The sequence below is a fragment of the Macaca fascicularis genome, chromosome 14 (assembly GCF_037993035.2).
Source record: "Macaca fascicularis isolate 582-1 chromosome 14, T2T-MFA8v1.1".
In the NCBI taxonomy this organism is placed as follows: Eukaryota; Metazoa; Chordata; class Mammalia; order Primates; family Cercopithecidae; genus Macaca; species Macaca fascicularis.
In genome coordinates this window covers 37,368,062-37,387,064 of record NC_088388.1, presented here as the reverse complement: position 1 = coordinate 37,387,064, position 19,003 = coordinate 37,368,062, and the positions used below count along the sequence as shown (strand labels likewise).

Here is a 19,003-nt window from a genome sequence, read left to right as displayed (position 1 = left end):
GAATCTTTTTCCTTAGGGTTATGTATTTCATTCAAGGTTGCCCACAATACCGGTTTGCAATCCTTTTATGTTTTATTTGATTCCTTTTCCCAATCTCCAAAATAGCTCTGTCCGTTAACTTACTGCATAGTGCCCTATTTCAGTGACTTTACTTCCTTTGATGGTTTTTCTTTTCTCTCTCTCTCTCTCTCTCGTGACCAAGCATGATGACATATGTAGATGAGTTTAACTTCATAGAGACAAATACATTTTTTAATAAGGAAAATATATCTTTGTTGAAAAAGAAAAAATAAAAGATTACTTTATTTTTAAATTTTTTGACCACTGTCAGAAAGAAAGATTAAAAAAAAAATTATTTCACTAGCTTTAGGGGTACAAGTGGTTTTTGTCTATGTGGATGAATTGTATAGTGGTGAAGTCTCAGAGTTTAGTGTACCCATCACCCAGGTAGTGTACCTTGTGCCCCAGTAGGTTTTTTTTTCAACCCTCACCGCCCTCCTAACCTCTGTCTGCTGAGTTTCCAGTGTTTGTTATACCACTCTGTCTGCCTTTATGCACCCATAGCTTATCTCCCTTTATAAGAGAGAACATGGAGTATTTGGTTTTCCATTCCGCAGTTACTTTACTTAGAATAATGGTCTCCAGTTCCATCCAAGTTGCTGCAAAAGACATTTTTTTCTTCATTTTTTTGGTTGAGTGGTGTATATACCACATTTTCTTTATCCACTCTTTGGTTGATGAGCATTTAAGTTGATTCCATATCTTTGCAATTGTGAATTGTATTGCAATAAACATATACATGTAGGTATCCTTTTTGTGGGTATTGTTTTGATACAATGACTTCTTTTCCTTTAGGTAGATACCCAGTGTTAGGATTGCTGCATTGAATGATAGATCTACTTTTACTTCTTTGAGAAATCTCCATACTGTTTTCCATAGGGGTTATACTAATTTACATTTCCACCAGCAGTGTGTAAGTTTTCCCTTTTCCACACATTCACACTAGCATCTATTGTTTTTTGACTTTATAGTAATGCTATTCTGGCTGAGGTAAGGTGGTATCTCATTGTGATTTTAATTTGCATTTCCTTGATGATTAGTGATGTTGAGCATTTTTTTCTATGTTTTTTGCCCATTTGTATATCTTCTTTTGAGAAATAATCTATTCATGATATTTGGCTGCTTTTTAATGGGATTTTTTTTTCTTGCCGATTTGTTTGAGTTCTATGTGGAATCTGGATGTTATTCCTTTGTTGCATGCATAGTTTGCACATATTTTCTCTCATTCTGTAGGTTGTCTATTTGCTCTGATGATTTTTTCTTTTGCTGTGCAGAAGCATTTTAGTTTAGTTAGGTCTCATTTATTTATTTTTGCTTTTGTTGCATTTACTTTTGGATTCTTCGGTATAAATTCTTTGCCTAGGCTGATGTCCAGAGGAATTTTTCTTAGGTTTTCTTCTAGAATTTTTATGGTTTCAGGTCTTAGATTTAAGTCTTGAATCTATCTTGAGTTGATTTGAAATGAAATAGGGATCCAGTTTCATTTTTCAACATGTGGCTATCCAATTTTCACAACACCATTTCTTGAATAGGGTGTCCCTTTCCCCAGTTTATGTTTTGTCTGCTTAGTTGAAGATCAGTTGGTTGTTAAATACTTGGCCTGACATCCGGGTTCTCTATTCTGTTCCAGTGGTCTGTGTTTCTACTTTTACACCAATATCATGCTGTTTTGGTTACTGTAGCCTTATAATATAATTGAAATTCAAGTAATGTGTTGCCTCTAAATATGTTCTTTTTGTTTAGGATTGCTTTGACAATTCGGGCTCTTTATTGGCTCCATATGAATTTTAGGATTGTTTTTTCTAATTCTATGATGAATGACATTAGTATTTTGAGAGCAGTTGCATTTATATATAGATTGCTTTGGGCAATATGGTCATGTTCATGATATTGATTCTTCCAATCCATGAATGTAGGATGTATTTCCATTTGTTTGTGTCATCTATGATTTCTTTCAGCAGTGTTTTGTAGTTCACTTTGTAGAGATATTTCACCTCCTTGGTTAATATATTAAGTTTCTTTGTTTTTGTTTTTTTGTAGCTGTTATAAAAGGGATTGAGTTCTTCATTTAATTCTCAGCTTATTGACATACAGCAGTGCTGCTGATGTATATACATTGATTTTGTAACCTGAGACTTTACCAAATTCATTTATCAAATCTAGGGGTCTTTTGAAGGATACTTTAGGTTTTTCTGTGTATAAGATCATATCATTGGCAAACAGAAACAGTTTGACTCCCTCCTAAGAAAGACTTTTTTTTTTTTTTTAAAGGAGAAAACTGACATGAGAACAAACAATTTTACTGTTAAAGTAATTAATTGATCTTTGTATGAATATTACTTCATTTAAGTCAACTGGCCACTTTGAAAGTTGTATAAAGTCTTTCTGGTCAGTAAAAAATTGAGATATTTCAAATGCCTGTTTCTAGTAATAAGTCAGAGTACTAATGTAGTTAAATTGGCCTATAGTTCAATTCATTGTCCCTCCATGGAGTTGTTTACAAATTCCAAACTATGATTAGTGGTGTGATGAAATTTATAAAATCTTTTAAGTATTAGTATCTGAGAAAGAAAAGCAATAATATTTACATTTTGAAAATATAGTTTTAAAAAGCATTTAAAAGAACATCTGTTTTTCTTTTTTTTTTAATTTGGGCTTAAATGAAAGTTAATTCACAGTTGTTTTCTTAGTTTTAAGAAATGCAGCATAGTTGGACTAATTTTGCCATAGGGCATACAATGGTAATTTTTATTGAATTTTAAGTTCTTCAAAATTTCTCCTGCTGGAAATGTGTTATCAAGAGTCTGCTTTTTAAAAAACCTTCTGCCAACCAAAGGTTCTATTACTGTTTATTCAAATTCAGAAACCATAAAATATATTTTGTATTGCTAAATTACTTTAGGATTTAGATAAAATTTTTTGGAATTTAGGCCTTTGTGAATAATTATTTTCTTGATTAAAATCCATGTAATAATATTATTTATTTATATGACACTACTTTTTTCAGATTTCCTTCATGTGTATTGTCTTATTTGCATATCCCAATAACCTGGTGATGTGGACTAGGATGGTCCATTTACACACGAGGAAACTGAGACTCAGAGAAGTTAAGTAACTTGCCTAACAAGGATTTCCTGGTGGTATAATGTACCCTGTTCTCTGTCTGAAACTTGTGCTATCTGAAGTCACATGTTTAAATATTTTCAGGAATATGTAAGTTTCTATTTCTCCCTGCAATATGCACATATGTGCGTATACATAATTACACATGCATAAGCATGTTCATATACATGCATGCTTGCACATGCACGCATAGACGCTCTGAGTTGTACACCAACACTTGTATGTATTGATTTGCTTTGATTTGTGTAAAATTAATGTTACTTGGAGGCCAAATCATAGAAAATCTTACCATCATTCATTTTAATTTAATTATTGCTTATGAGAAGAATTTAATTATTAGAACCATGTTGAAACTGCCATCCCTCAAATGACTTGTGCCAAAAAAAATTTTTTTGAAAAGAGCATTTGCTGAACACATTGACCAAAGAACTCAGTATTTCTTTGTTTTCACATTGTTTTTCCAAATGCTATAAACAATCTACATATTTAATAATTCTTAAAAGAAAGTACCTCTCCAGCATTCTTAGTAGTTAGTATGTTCATTGGCATTTGTCCAGTATGGGTTATGTGAATTTCTTGATAATGTAGATAAAAACTGTTTGTCTTTTTAAAAAAGATGCGGACAGATTGGCATTTTCTCAGACAGAGACCTCTGTGAAATTAGATTTTTGAGATTAGCTACTTGTGTTAGTTCAGCCTTTCTATCTGCAGGTAGATTAAGTGACAGTTTTGTTGTACGTGACTTGGACTATGATTAAATACATCCTATGTTACACGTAAGAGTGAAAGCTATTCACCACAAAGAATGATAAATACTCCAATTATTTAATATAATTGAAGGACATACTTTAAAATAAGAGAAAATAAATTTTACTTTTATGACAAGTAAAGATTATTTTGGGAATAGGAAAGGATTTAAGCTACAGGAGGAAACATTTGCAGAATTAGGCAGAATGAGTCATCATAGTAACACCAATACTTCTGATAAAATGGGAAAAGGTATAAATTTATTGCAATGCATTAATTGTTTTGTTTGTGGTAAAACTTTTATTTGCTTCTGAGAGTTTTTTCTCTTTTGTATAAGCCCATATAATAGTTACCAATAAAACAAAGTAAGTGTTAGCAGACAGATACGTGACAGAGCTTCACAAGACAATAATAAATCAAGGGGTTTGGTAGGAGAAATGTTTGTTAAAAAATGTTAGCTAACTATAAGGTTGGACTTCTGTATTTACAGTTACATGTTCTAATTTATTTCAGGTCTGACAAATGTATCAAATGTGATAGATGTCTAGTTGTGGACATGTTAGACAAAAAACATGTAAAGCCTTAGAGAAGTCAGTGATAGACATGAAATCTTTGCCCATGCCTATGTCCTGAATGGTACTACCTAGGTTTTCCTCTAGGATTTTTATGGTATTAGGTCTAAAATTTAAGTCTCTAATCCATCTTGAATTAATTTTCGTATAAGGAGTAAGGAAAGGATCCAGTTTCAGCTTTCTACTTATGGCTAGCCAATTTTCCCAGCACCATTTATTAAATAGGGAATCCTTTCCCCATTTCTTGTTTCTCTCAGGTTTGTCAAAGATCAGATGGCTGTAGATGTGTGGTCTTATTTCTGAGGACTCTGTTCTGTTCCATTGGTCTATATCTCTGTTTTGGTACCAGTACCATGCTGTTTTGGTTACTGTAGCCTTGTAGTATAGTTTGAAGTCAGGTAGCGTGATGCCTCCAGCTTTGTTCTTTTGACTTAGGATTGTCTTGGAGATGCGGGCTCTTTTTTGGTTCCATATGAACTTTAAAGCAGTTTTTTCCAATTCTGTGAAGAAACTCATTGGTAGCTTGATGGGGATGGCATTGAATCTATAAATTACCTTGGGCAGTATGGCCATTTTCACGATATTGATTCTTCCTATCCATGAGCATGGTATGTTCTTCCATTTGTTTGTGTCCTCTTTGATTTCACTGAGCAGTGGTTTGTAGTTCTCCTTGAAGAGGTCCTTTACATCCCTTGTAAGTTGGATTCCTAGGTATTTGATTCTCTTTGAAGCAATTGTGAATGGAAGTTCATTCCTGATTTGGCTCTCTGTTTGTCTGTTACTGGTGTATAAGAATGCTTGTGATTTTTGCACATTAATTTTGTATCCTGAGACTTTGCTGAAGTTGCTTATCAGCTTAAGGAGATTTTGGGCCGAGACAATGGGGTTTTCTAAATATACAATCATGTCATCTGCAAACAGGGACAATTTGACTTCTTCTTTTCCTAACTGAATACCCTTGATTTCTTTCTCTTGCCTGATTGCCCTAGCCAGAACTTCCAACACTATGTTGAATAGGAGTGGTGAGAGAGGGCATCCCTGTCTTGTGCCAGTTTTCAAAGGGAGTTTTTCCAGTTTTTGCCCATTCAGTATGATATTGGCTGTGGGTTTGTCATAAATAGCTCTTATTATTTTGAGGTACGTTCCATCAATACCGAATTTATTGAGCGTTTTTAGCATGAAGGACTGTTGAATTTTGTCAAAAGCCTTTTCTGCATCAATTGAGATAATCATGTGGTTAAGCAACGGCAGCAAAAGCCAAAATTGACAAATGGGATCTCATTAAACTAAAGAGCTTCTGCACAGCAAAAGACACCACCATCAGAGTGAACAGGCAACCTACAGAATGGGAGAACATTTTTGCAATCTACTCATCTGACAAAGGGCTAATATCCAGAACCTACAAAGAACTCAAACAAATTTACAAGAAACAAACAAACAACCCCATCAAAAAGTGGGCAAAGGATATGAACAGACATTTCTCAAAAGAAGACATTCATACAGCCAACAGACACATGAAAAAATGCTCATCATCACTGGCCATCAGAGAAATGCAAATCAAAACCACAATGAGATACCATCTCACACCAGTTAGAATGGCAATCATTAAAAAGTCAGGAAACAACAGGTGCTGGAGAGGATGTGGAGAAATAGGAACACTTTTACACTGTTGGTGGGATTGTAAACTAGTTCAACCATTATGGAAAACAGTATGGCGATTCCTCAAGAATCTAGAACTAGATGTACCATATGACCCAGCCATCCCATTACTGGGTATATACCGAAAGGATTATAAATTATGCTGCTATAAAGACACATGCACACGTATGTTTATTGCAGCACTATTCACAATAGCAAAGACTTGGAATCAACCCAAATGTCCATCAGTGACAGATTGGATTAAGAAAATGTGGCACATATACACCATGGAATACTATGCAGCCATAAAAAAGGATGAGTTTGAGTCCTTTGTAGGGACTTGGATGCAGCTGGAATCCATCATTCTTAGCAAACTATCACAAGAACAGAAAACCAAACACCGCATGTTCTCACTCATAGGTGGGAACTGAACAATGAGATCACTCGAACTCAGGAAGGGGAACATCACACACAGGGGCCTATCATGGGGAGGGGGGAGGGGGGAGGGATTGCATTGGGAGTTATACCTGATGTAAATGACGAGTTGATGGGTGCAGCACAGCAACATGGCACAAGTATACATATTTAACAAACCTGCACCTTATGCACATGTACCCTACAACTTAAAGTATAATAATAATAAATAAATTAAAAAAAAACAAAAAAAAGAAGTCAGTGATAGAGTCTTGAGTGATTCAGCACACAATGATAGAACAATAGCTTGTCTTAGCAATTACAAACATTTCAGGGGCATTATGAACTCTTTTTAGTGATTTTTTAAAATATCCAAATAAATTTGTCATACTAGCTCATCTCTCTCTTAACATTTACCTCACTAATTATGTCAAAGGAGTGTGCCTCTGTTGTCAAATGTGTGCCAGGTTGACCTTGTTTGGAGGTGCAATATTCCCAAAGGTTGAATCCCATGAATTGTATATATAGTGAAGGTAATTTAATTTAATTTTTTGTTTTTTACATGAATCAATGTTTTTGATTAGGATGATCTTTTAAAAGTATACTTAGAACTTGGTGTTTTTAAGCATCGTATAAACCAACCTTCTTGATCTTACTGTGGATTAATGCTGTTATAGTTAGCCCTCTCATATTTGTAGATTTCTACAAATTGTAGATTTTCCTCTTATATTTGTAGATTCTCTTCACAATCTGTATCCAGCAATCCCTTCATTTCACGGTTCCAAGTTTACTATAAAGAATTATTCTATTGCCACATGAAATTCTTAAACCTCTTTAAGAGGTTTCTTTTAAAATGCCTAATTTTCTCTCTTAATATGCCTATATGTTTTAATGCTCTTAATTTTCTCTCTTCTGGAGTAAGAATTTGCTTCTTGGCTACTGTAACCTAATTGAGAGGTGGCAGCTGGGAGGGAAAAAAATGCTTATTTCTGCGTCTATCTCTAATTGTGCTATCAAGTCATGTTTTTTGAAGTAAGCGGCTACAATATACTCATCTGTAAAATGGGATTACATTATCCATCTTTCAGGTTGTTGTAAGAATTAAATTGACTTTTTTTTTTTTTTTTTTTGAGATAGAGTCTTGCTCTTGTCGCCTAGGCTGGAGTGCAATGACACGATCTCGGCTCACTGCAACCTCCTCCTCCCAGGAGCAAGCGATTCTGCTGCCCCAGCCTCCTGAGTAGCTGTTATTACAGGCACCCACCACCATGCCTGGGTAATTTTTTGTAATTTTAGTAGAGACGGGTTTTACCATGTTGGTCAGGCTGGTCTCAAACTCCTGACCTCAGGTGATCCACCTACCTTGGCCTCCTAAAGTTGACTTTTTAAAGGGTTTATCATAGTGAGTGCTGGCGCATAGTAATTGCATAATTGTATCTGTTATCTTCCAAGTTATCCAGATGGCATGCTTTGTGATTATTTTTTATTTCACTTCTCCACTCACCACATCTAATTCATTCTACCTCTATGAAAAAGCAAAGTAGGTATTCATGCAGGTGGGCAGGAGACAGAATTGTTTTTGATATCCGTCTCTGCCACTCATTAGCTGTACTTCAAACAATTTACTTAACTCTTCCTAAACCTCCCTTTCTTTGTAAAATAGTGATGATAATAATAGTGACTTACCTCAGAGTATAGCTTTGAGAATTACTGAATTAACTGAAAGTGTGTATGTGTGTGTTTTTATGCCTATGTATAAAATGAATGAATGGTACAGATAAAATATTTAGCATTGTGCTTGTCATAAAGCTTCCATAAATGTAACATACATAGTTGTTATTATTACTCTTCATTCCTGATGCCCATTCAGCTGTTTTTTTTTCTTATCTGGGTGCTTTACGCTAGTGGAAGCCTTCAGGTCTTCACTATTTTCTCACACCCTACCAGCCATGTAATATTGTGAGCAGTTAAATATTTTTTTGTCCTTGAGAAATTATTTTTATCTGTATTCCTAGGTATTTTATTCTCTTTGTAATGATTGTGAATGGGAGTTCATTCATGATTTAGCTCTCTGATTGTCTGTTGTTGGTGTAAAGGAATGCTTGTGATTTTTGCACATTGATTTTGTATGCTCATACTTTGCTGAAGTTGCTTATCGCTTGAGTTATGGTGCTGGGATGATGGGGTTTTCTAAATATAAAATCATGTCATCTTCAAACAGAGACAAATTGACTTTCTCTCTTCCTACTTGAATTCCCTTTATTTCTTTCTCTTGCCTGATTGCCCTGCAGAACTTCCAATGCTATGTTGAATAGGAGTGGTGAGAGAGGGCATCCTTATCTTGTTGTCTTGTACTGGTTTTCAAAGGGAATGCTTCCAGCTTTTGCCCATTCAATATGATGTTTACTGTGGGTTTGTCATAAATAGCTGTTATTATTTTGAGATATGTTCCATTAATACATTTTATTGAGAGTTTTTAACATGAAGGGGTGTTGAATTTTATCACAGGCCTTTTGTGCATCTATTGAGATAATCATGTGGTTTTTGTCACTGGTTCTGTTTATGTGATGGATTATGTTGAACCAGCCTTGCATCCCAGGGATGAAGCCAACTTCATCATGGTGGACAAGTTTTTTGATGTGCTGCTGGATTCGGTTTGCCAGTATTTTATTGAGGATTTTATCATCGATGTTCATCAGGGATATTGGCCTGAAGTTTTCTTTTCTCTGCCTTGTTTTGATATCAGGGATGATGCTGGCTTCATAAAATGAGTTAGGGAGGAGTCCCAACTTTTCAATTGTTTATAATAGCTTCAGAAGGAATGGTACCAGCTCCTCTTTATACCTCTGGTAGAGTTTGACTGTGAACCCACGTGGTCTTGGGCTTCTTTTGGTTGGTAGGCTATTAATTACTGCCTCAATTTCAGAGGCAGTTGGTTTGTTCAGGGACTTGACTTCTTCCTGGTTTAGTCTTGGGAGGGTGTGTGTGTGTGTCCAGGAATTTATCCATTTCTTCTACATTTTCTAGTTTATTTGCATAGAGATGTTTATAGTATTCTCTGATGGTAGTTTGTATTTCTGGGGGATCACTATATGAGACCAGAGACCATATCTACTTTGGCCCACTGTTGAATTTCTAGTTTTTAGAACAATGCTGTGGATATATTAGGACTGTCATAATTGTTTGGGAATAAAATTTGACAAAGATGGGACAAAGCAAAAAAGGGAGAGAAGACATGAGACATCTTGGCATATTTGACAATTTCACATATTCTGTATGGCTAGAAAATATGTTGTAAAATTCATTTTTGAGAGTAGTGGGAGATGATATTGGAAAGAAATGCAAAGGCTAGAATATGAAGAATATTACCCATTATGCCCAGAAGTTTAGACTCTATCCTGTAGCTTTGGAGAGCCATTGAGGGAATTTAAATGCAGATGTGACATGCTAAAATTTTATGTAAGATAGGATAGCCTGTTAACGTGTAGGAAGAAAAATTAGAAGTGAAATTAGAGGAATTGGTATGAATTGTGGGCCTATTTCAATAGTAAAGCATGGGAATATGGAGGCCTAAATTAAACTGGGGGTGCAAGTATTCAAGATCTGGTAAAATCAACAGGATTTGGTAACCAGTTGAGTTTGGAGTATATGGGAGAATGAGAAGACAGGATGAACTGTGAGTTCTGCTTAGCATTCAAAGATCAGTTGAATTGTACCCTCCTCCAGTTTAGTCCATCTTGCCACTGACTGGAATAAATTTCTGGTTTTTGACTCCTTATGGAATGTTATGTATATCTTTCTTATATTGCTGATTTTTTTTTTAACTAGGCTTATAGCTGTTTGTTTCCATGTCTAAAGTCCCTCACAAGACTGGAAGGCCTATAATGTAATATCTACCTGTTATCGTCTCTTCTATACTGAATGCTCAATAAATACACAGATTAATTAATGCCCAACATTTTTAATTACCTCCTGAAAAAAAAAATCCATACAGTTAAGCATGCGCTTCTCACATTTCAGTACTCCAAAATGAAACTAGTTGTAAATAGGTGAAGTTTAAGTGAAATTTTTTCAAAAGCACTTTAATTCTAAAAATTCAAAATTAGCAATTGCCAGAAAATATTCATAGGATGAAGTTTTAAAGTGAAGTCAGGCCATATTGTTTCCAAATTAAGATGGGAACTTACTATTAAAAATCTTCCACAGATTGAAAATGACTAATCAACATTAGGAAAATGAAATTGGAAGATCCGCCCTCATACTGTTTATGGCTAAAAATGTTTTCATGTTCATTTTTGACAGTGTTGTTCCAGTGTGAAAATTTCAATGATTAGAATGATTGGATTGAAAAAAATAAATAATTATCTAGTCTCTGCAAGATGATCTTGAGCCAATGCCTTGATTTCTGTCAATCTCCAACTCCAGAGAGGAGTCTGAGATGAGTCTTAAAGGATATCAAATTTGAGAGATGTGAAACTATAGAGCTATGTATTCTTTAGAAAGGTGGAACAGTATGTACAGTAAAGGAATTAAACGTGCATTATTTCCATGGGTCCTGATTGCTCTAACCACCTATGAGTCTATGATTTTAAAAATCATTTTTAAATTTCAAAATCAAATTGGAATGTGTAACCTGTCAGTAAGTCAGTCCTCATCAGTAACTGTTACAGATAATAGGTGGACATTTATACCAAACCATATACAAAATAATTATCTTTCTTGGAGACTTAATTAACAGGTTTGAATTAAAAGACTTAAAAAATTAGATTGGTAGAACACTGGTTGTTTTTAACTGTATTGGAAGAATCATTGTATAGGAACAGTGTTTACCTATGTATCTTCATATTAAGAAAGAGAAAACTTTTTGAAGAAACAGTTGTTTATATTTCAATGTGATTATATAATTTCAGTGGGTAAGTTTTAGGAGATGATGTAGAAAGGACATAGGATCTACATTTTACTATTAGCTTTGCCCCAACTAGCTACCAGGTAACCTCTCCAGGACTTGGTTTCCTCATAAGTAAAAGGAGGGGGTGGAATAGTCTGTTATGTCCCTTTGACCTGTGAAATATGGTGTCTGTGTCTGTCCATATTTGAAGAACATAGGGGATAAAATGACATTTAGTTGCATTTGATTAAAAAGAACTAGCCTATTAGTTTTCTTACTTCAAATGTAAAGGAGAGTGATCAGCAAATAAAAACATGGTGCAAAAGAGTTAAATAATAAAATTAATAACATCATTAATTAATGAATCAATTGGCAATATTAGGAATACATTGATGTTAAATGACTCTAAAAATCTTGGACATCTCGAGCTGAATTATAACTACTTTATATGGTCCTGTGGTAATGAGTCTTATATTTTGAAGAATGTTTCTAGACTCAAATGCACAAATGAAAATTGTTACCTTTAACATAGTTACCTTGGGAGACTGAGCTCCTTTATTTATATCACATTACTTAGCACCTACTGTTTTGCACTGATGCTGCCATATTAAGTTGGAGGTAAAGTTGGGGGATTGTAGAAATCAGGAATCATTTTCCTCAAATGCTGGTTTGTAATTTTTTTTACTTTAATTCACTTTCATTTTGATTCTGAACCCCAATCATGTCTTACATTTTTTGTTCTTTCTTTCACTTTTGCCTTTTCTTCTTCTTTCACTCTTCAGAAAGAACAGAGAATTTAGTGTTGGCGAGACCTAGTTTAGAGTTCACTTCCCCTCACTTACTAGTAATAGGATCTTAATCAAGTCACATTTTCTCTCTGCACCTAAGTTTTCCCCTTTTTTTTTTTTTTTGTAAAAATGGATATAATGCCAGTTGTCTAATTCCCTCATGGAGCATTTTTTTAGTGGAGTAGGAAAACATCGATGCTCGGTAAACCATAAAGCAGTATGCAGATATAGACTTTATGACTTAATAAGACAGAGAGGTGTGTGAAAGAACGCAGGTTTTAAGCCCAGATTCATCTTTATTCAATTCCTGCATTTGCCACTTACTAGTTTAGTGCAGTCTTAGTTTGTGAAATGTATATATAACATCTAATGACATCTCCTTCGTGATTGTAATGATGACATAAGGTAATCTTTATAAATCTCTGTGAGATAAACGGGGGTACCTTTTATTCCCATTTATTCTTAGATGAAACAATTGAGACTTAAAGAATTCAAGTGTTTTGTTTAGGGTTATACAGGTTGTCAGTTAAATAACCAGAATAAACTTAGTATTACAATGTGAGTTTTGTTTTATGGATAAATTATATCAGGTAATTTCAAAGAAAGAGTTCCATGTATGTTTGGAGCACAAAATATACATTTGGAATATATGTATAGATGAGATCCATAGAAGGGTTACTTTGAAACATTCAGATTTATTTGTTCTTGTGCATTTCTTTGTTAACCACAAAAATTGACCAGTTGCTTTTTTTATTTGCAACTCATACAGATTTTAAACTGTGGTCTTATGTTAGTGACCTAGAGGAAGGCGAAAACTAATTGGCTCCCTTTTTAATTGTAGTGCTGGTTGGCTCATGAGGCCTAGATGTCACTATTACATGTGATGAACAATGAATACTAGAATTGTAAAAATGAGAGTTGATGGCTCCAATCACGTATTAACTCAGGACATATGGTGGGTTTTACCTCTAGTTTCACAAATTCCATTTGTCTGCTGCTTTTTGCTTTCTGTGTTACACTTAACTAGTAGTAACAGATTTTTTTTCCCCCTGTGGAAACTTTCTTGATTGTCAGTACATCTACAAGGACATAATCATGATATATTAAAAATAATCATGTAAATTATAATCACATTTTTCAGAATATTGCTAATGATGATGATTTTTCTTTAAATACTGATTGGGACTTTCTTGTCTTGGAATAAGGGTAATCATATCTAAATTGTTTTATTTAATCTACTTTTAGTTTAAATCCAGAGTTATAGCAAGGCTTGGTATTAATACCATGACAAGGAAGTAGTTTATGATTTTGCCTGGGAAAAAATTCTTCGGTTAAATTATGTTGAACTTCTTAAAATTTTTAAATTGATGTGATGTATAGTGGAAGATTTTACCAATTCATAGATGTATAAAATAAGTTACTGGCAAAGGAAATTATTTCATCTTGAGATTTAAGTGTTTCTAAAAATAAAAAGATATTGTTTAAAATGGTGAAAAATATATTTAGCCATGCCTTTTATGGTGACAGCGATAGAAGTACAAAGTTAAGTCACACTAAAACATTTGTGTTAAAAAGCAATGCTTGTACATTTTTACTACATTTACATCTTTTTCTATTTTATGTCCATCCTCTAATTTTGATCAGAAGATTTCTTCCATGTTATTCTTTTAATAGCAGGCTAACTTTTATGAGGACATGATCAGAGGATGGGACTCAGCATGGTAGATAGGAGCCAAAAAATCAAAGCATAATTGCGTGCCCAGTTTCCGATCACTGTCTCTGAAATAAGTGGAAACATTCAGAGCAGGGAAATATATTCAAATCTATGACAGGAATTTCCCTTCTTATGTACTATGCACATGAACTTTAAGAAAATTGTATGTTTATGTATTTTTAAATCTAGCCAATAGACTTATGTTATTCGTCATTGTAGTCAATATTATTAGAGTAATTGTTTTTATTTTCATAACACCAATGAAGTTTGCTGAAAGGTCCCATTAAACTAAGAGCATAACTTGAAGGGAATATGTGGAGAATGTCCTGAGTTGCAAACTAGTCACAATCAACTAACTAGTACACACATGTATTTCTTATAATCCAGGTCTGGTTTCTTGCTCAGCTGTGACATGACTTTTCTCTTTGGAGTGTGGCCAAATAGCCAAGAAATAGATTCAGATTCAATTAACCATACTGTATATCTGGAATGAGCCAAGTATTGAGTGATATGTACTCAAGTACATCCTATCCTGTTGTCCTGGCAAAATTATTACTGGCAAATGTTTCACTCTTAAAAGTATTTTGATTTACACAAGAAATGATATGTTACCTTACCAATTAGGCAGGTGGTGATAGTATCTTCTTTTCTTCTTCATTTTCTTTTTAAATGCTAAAGACACTGGAATTTTGCAGCTTTAAGTAACGATCCCAAAGACATAAATACTTCATGTCAAACCTAGAATTTACCCTACGTGTTTTGACTTGAAAAGCTTTTTTTTTTCTTCTCAGTTCATATTTGTTATTTTGTTATTACAGATATAATCTGTAAGTTTGTCAGTTTTCAAGATTTTATCTGATTTGTCCTGTGCCTATTTATTATTGTGGATGTTTATTCTCTCTATCTCTCTGTCTTTTCTCTTCTTGAGTATCATTTTCATAGAAAGCATTAAGAGAAATTGAGATAAAATGAGTCACACTAATTGTAAGCCATCTCCAAATGAGAAACTATTGAAAATGTTATTACCAGCTGGATGCTGGAAAGTATTAAAGAGCTGGGGGCACAACAGTGTGACCAGTTTGACCTTATAGAGAGAAATATAAATTTGTCTTGAATTAGCCAGTCTGTGTCAGAGGTTATTTTACTGATAGTCTGATCAGTTCTTTTAGACTGATCACTCATAATTGAGCCAGATCTCACATATAACAAATTCAACCATAGGCAAAACCATTGTAATTATTTTCCTATTTACTGTCAACTCTGAAAATCATTGTGTGCTTCTAGAAATTGAGATAGTTGTCAAGAATAAGTTTTGTTTATGCTAAGTTGTAATTTTCTTTTTCTGTGTTTGCTAGATTTTTCTAGATATGACATTTGGTTCGGGAGGGCACACAAAAGCCATTCTACAGAAGGAGTCAGATATTGTTTTGTATGCCTTGGACAGAGACCCGACAGCTTATGCATTAGCTGAACATCTTTCAGAGTTGTATCCGTAAGTAATACCGTTGCATATTTATTTGATTTTCGTTCTTAGTTTTACAGAGCTTGGCTTACCACTTTGGAGTTTGTTCTGCTTTGCATGGGCTATATTTTACTCCATTAAATATTTTCTCAATTTTTTTCCCCAAAAATAATTAATGTAAGTGATATTTTTAGTGCCACTTAAAGTAATGCTATTTTTCAGTTATCCTTTCTGAATCCATAAAAAGAAATACAAAAATGTCTTCCACTTACAAGACTGAAAATGTTTTGGAATCCATCCACAAATAATATTTTGACAATAACTCATAGTCAAAAAATAATTTTTAAACATTTTTATGAGTTTATTTCTAAGAATTTAGCAGCGTAAATAAGTATGTGAGAATTCTGTAGAACTCATGGGGACATATACATCAACATAACATACTTGTTTGCTTTGAATTTTCCGAAATTCACAAATAAATCTAGAGTGATCCACCCTTCTATCAGAAAAAGTGATGTATAACTAAAGAACTTTTTAAAAATATAAAATATTACATGAATGAGTGGTAAAACCATCTGCCTTTAAAGAAACATTTTGAATTAGGGAGTAGAGTTTACATGATTTGTTGTTTAAAGCCATCATTTTAAAAGAGAAAAATATCTTGGAGCTAAGATGGGTCTCTCCAAATACATAAAGGACTGTTTTCAGGAATGGGAAATTGTTTTATTCTGTCATTCATCAGAGACTGGAGTCAAGAAAATAGATGGGAATTTGAGAGGTAATTTTGAGTTGATGTGAACTATAGTTCCCATCAAAAGTTGAAGTTTTGACTTGATGTGGACTAGAGTTTTTACTAGTTGTAGCTATTCAACAGCAAAATGGTCTCTTTGGTGAAGTTCCAAAAATATGACCATGGAAAAGTTTAATTAGACACTAAGAATAGAAAGTTTAATCCGTTATCTAGAATAGTATTTACAGTTTCTTTCTGGTCCCAAACTCTTTGCAAATCTAATGAATGTGATTAACTCTCCCCATAAAACTATATATAAATACACATAAGCTTTTGTTTGCAAGATCACAGAATTTATGGAGTCCCTGAAGCCTACCATTTGACCCCAGATTATTTCATTTCTTCCAAGAATAATATGAAGATGTGGTTTAATTACATGGTACTAATTTTTAATATTTTAAATCTATCTGTCTTCTGCAGTGTAACTTAGATGTACCTTCTTTAATAAGATGTTTTATTAGAGCATTCATATTTGTGAAACATTGTATGAGTTCACTTGGTTATGATGTGAACATGCATGAAGTATAGACCTCTTTTATACAGCAGTCCCTTTGTACTTGTGGAGAAGTGGATACCAAAATCCATGGATGCTCAATTCCCTTATATAAAATGGTGCAGTATTTGCATATAACCTACACACATCCTCCCATATACTTCAAATCATCTCTAAATTACTTACCTAATACAAAGTAAATACTGTTTAAACAGTTGTTATGCTTTATTGTTTAGGGAATAATGACAAGGAAAAAAGTTTTGTACATGTTCAGTACAGATGCACCTATCTTTTTTTATGATCTGCAGTTAGTTGAATCAATTGATGTGGGATCCACAGATAAAGAGGGCCAGTCATATTTTACTGTCATAGAAAAACTGAATTTTCCTAAGTTATTGTTGTTTCTTAAGGCAATGATTCCCAATCCAGTGATTTCAATGGCTCTTATTCCTTTAAACACTCCACTTTCTCAAATGTAGCTTAAAGTTTATAAATTTTACCATGTGTAATTTTTTTTAACCTAACAGGAACTATCAGGCTGTATATTCTTTTTAGTTTATAGATGTGGAAACTATTAGCCAGAGAGATGAAGTGATTTGCTAGAAGGCATAAGTGACTTTATGGGGACAGACCTGGGACATGTATTCTAATCCCTAGCCTCACAATCTCATTTTATTAAATATTACTGCTTTGGCTCAAATCTTGAGACTTTTTTTACTTCATTGACAAAATGATTTCTTTGTCAAACAAAATAAATTAGATAAGAAAAAGGAAGCAGATCAGAGTAAGCCGTGAAGAAGGAATTAATACAGATAAAAGCTAGAATCAAGGAAACTATAAACAAAAAAAAAAAAAGAAAAAGAAAAAAATTGAAAGGATAAAGAAATCACAAGAGATCAGTCTTTGAAAATAGCAAAATCACTTTTGAGCCTGATTTCTAGAGCTAAAACGTGTGATTAAGATTGAGAAGGAAGACCAACCATAGACACAAGATAAGTTCATCATAAGATAATAAAACTGCAACTCTCTGGTAACTTGCAAAACCTAGATGAAATGAATGATATCCTAACAAAATATAAATTATTAAAACTTGATTAATAGTTATAAAATTTGAATGTCATCACCATAATAGAAATCAGAAGGTAGCTGAAGTATATAGAAAAAAAACACCCTGACCAAATGGATTTGCAGTTATTTAATTCTTAAAAAAAAAAAAAAAAAAAAAAAAAAAAAAAAGAGGAAATAGCAATGCCTTTTACCCTAATCCTGACCATGGTAAATTTGGAAAATTATTCCCGTTAATATTATGAATCTAGCATAATTTTAATACCCATCTTTTTTTTTTATTGGAGACAAGTTTTCACTGTTTTACCCAGGCTGGAGTGCAGTGATGCCATCATAGCTTACTGCAGCCTCTGCTTCCTGACCCTTCTGCCTCAGCCTCTCAAGTAGCTGAGACTACAGGCATGCACTTGTCTAATTTTTTATTTTTAGTAGAGATGAGGTCTCCCTATGTTGCTCAGGCTGGTCTTAAACTCCTGAGCTCAAGTGATCATCCCACCTCAGCCTCCCAAAGGACTGGGATTATAGGCATGAGCCACCATGCCTGGCCTAATACCAAATCTTGATCGAGATAGTATAAAAAGGAAAAATGTCTAAGTTTGCTGAAGTATAGAAATATAAAAATTGGAAAGGAAATACTAGTATGTCTAATTCACCTTTCATTTAATTAAAATAGTAATACCTATGGCCTAATGAAGTTTATTTCATGAAGATGGAATGTTCCATGTCAGGTAGTTAATCAATGATAGATTGATAAGCATGACAATAATCAACTAGCTATTCTTATTAAAATTTCATTTAAGGAAACTACTTAAATGTAAAATATTCTCAATCAAGGACAAGCAGTATTTTCCTAAAATGTGAAGTACTATAACTATTTAAGACAAAATTAGGATGTAAATAGGATTTAACTTCTATAAATAATATTTCTCAATATTTTTTCAAGATCTGACAAAGTCTAATTAGAATATTCTTCTTATAATGATTTACTGAATAGTTAAAAACCCCAAATACTTATAAAATTAATAAGATGATGTTTAGCTAAAAATTTAAAACTCTATTCAGAATAGAAGAACTCTAGGGACAACAAGAAAGTCAGCCATTTCCTTTCTATTATAAGGGTCACAGCTGATACCCTTACAACAAAGAGAGGTTGACAAGAGAAAAGAATAACAAATTTATTTGATCATAGTTTTACATGGCACAAGGTCCTTCAGAAAGAAGATGCAAAGATATAGCGAGAACTATCCAT

The 19,003-nt window shown here is 33.6% G+C and overlaps 1 protein-coding gene across 12 annotated transcripts in view; it reads left to right on the top strand.

Moving 5' to 3' along the window:
• The window catches only part of METTL15 (methyltransferase 15, mitochondrial 12S rRNA N4-cytidine), a 434,852-nt gene that overhangs the window by 92,249 nt on the left and 323,600 nt on the right, over positions 1-19,003 (top strand). For 11 of the 12 annotated variants that reach the window (XM_074012586.1, XM_074012585.1, XM_074012584.1 and 8 more), the window contains one exon: positions 15,300-15,436. In XM_074012586.1, coding sequence (XP_073868687.1) covers positions 15,300-15,436 — 137 coding nt within the window. Of the gene's footprint in view, positions 1-13,071; positions 13,186-15,299; positions 15,437-19,003 lie in introns of those variants that run through there. The other variant, XM_074012577.1, reaches the window with a different exon arrangement.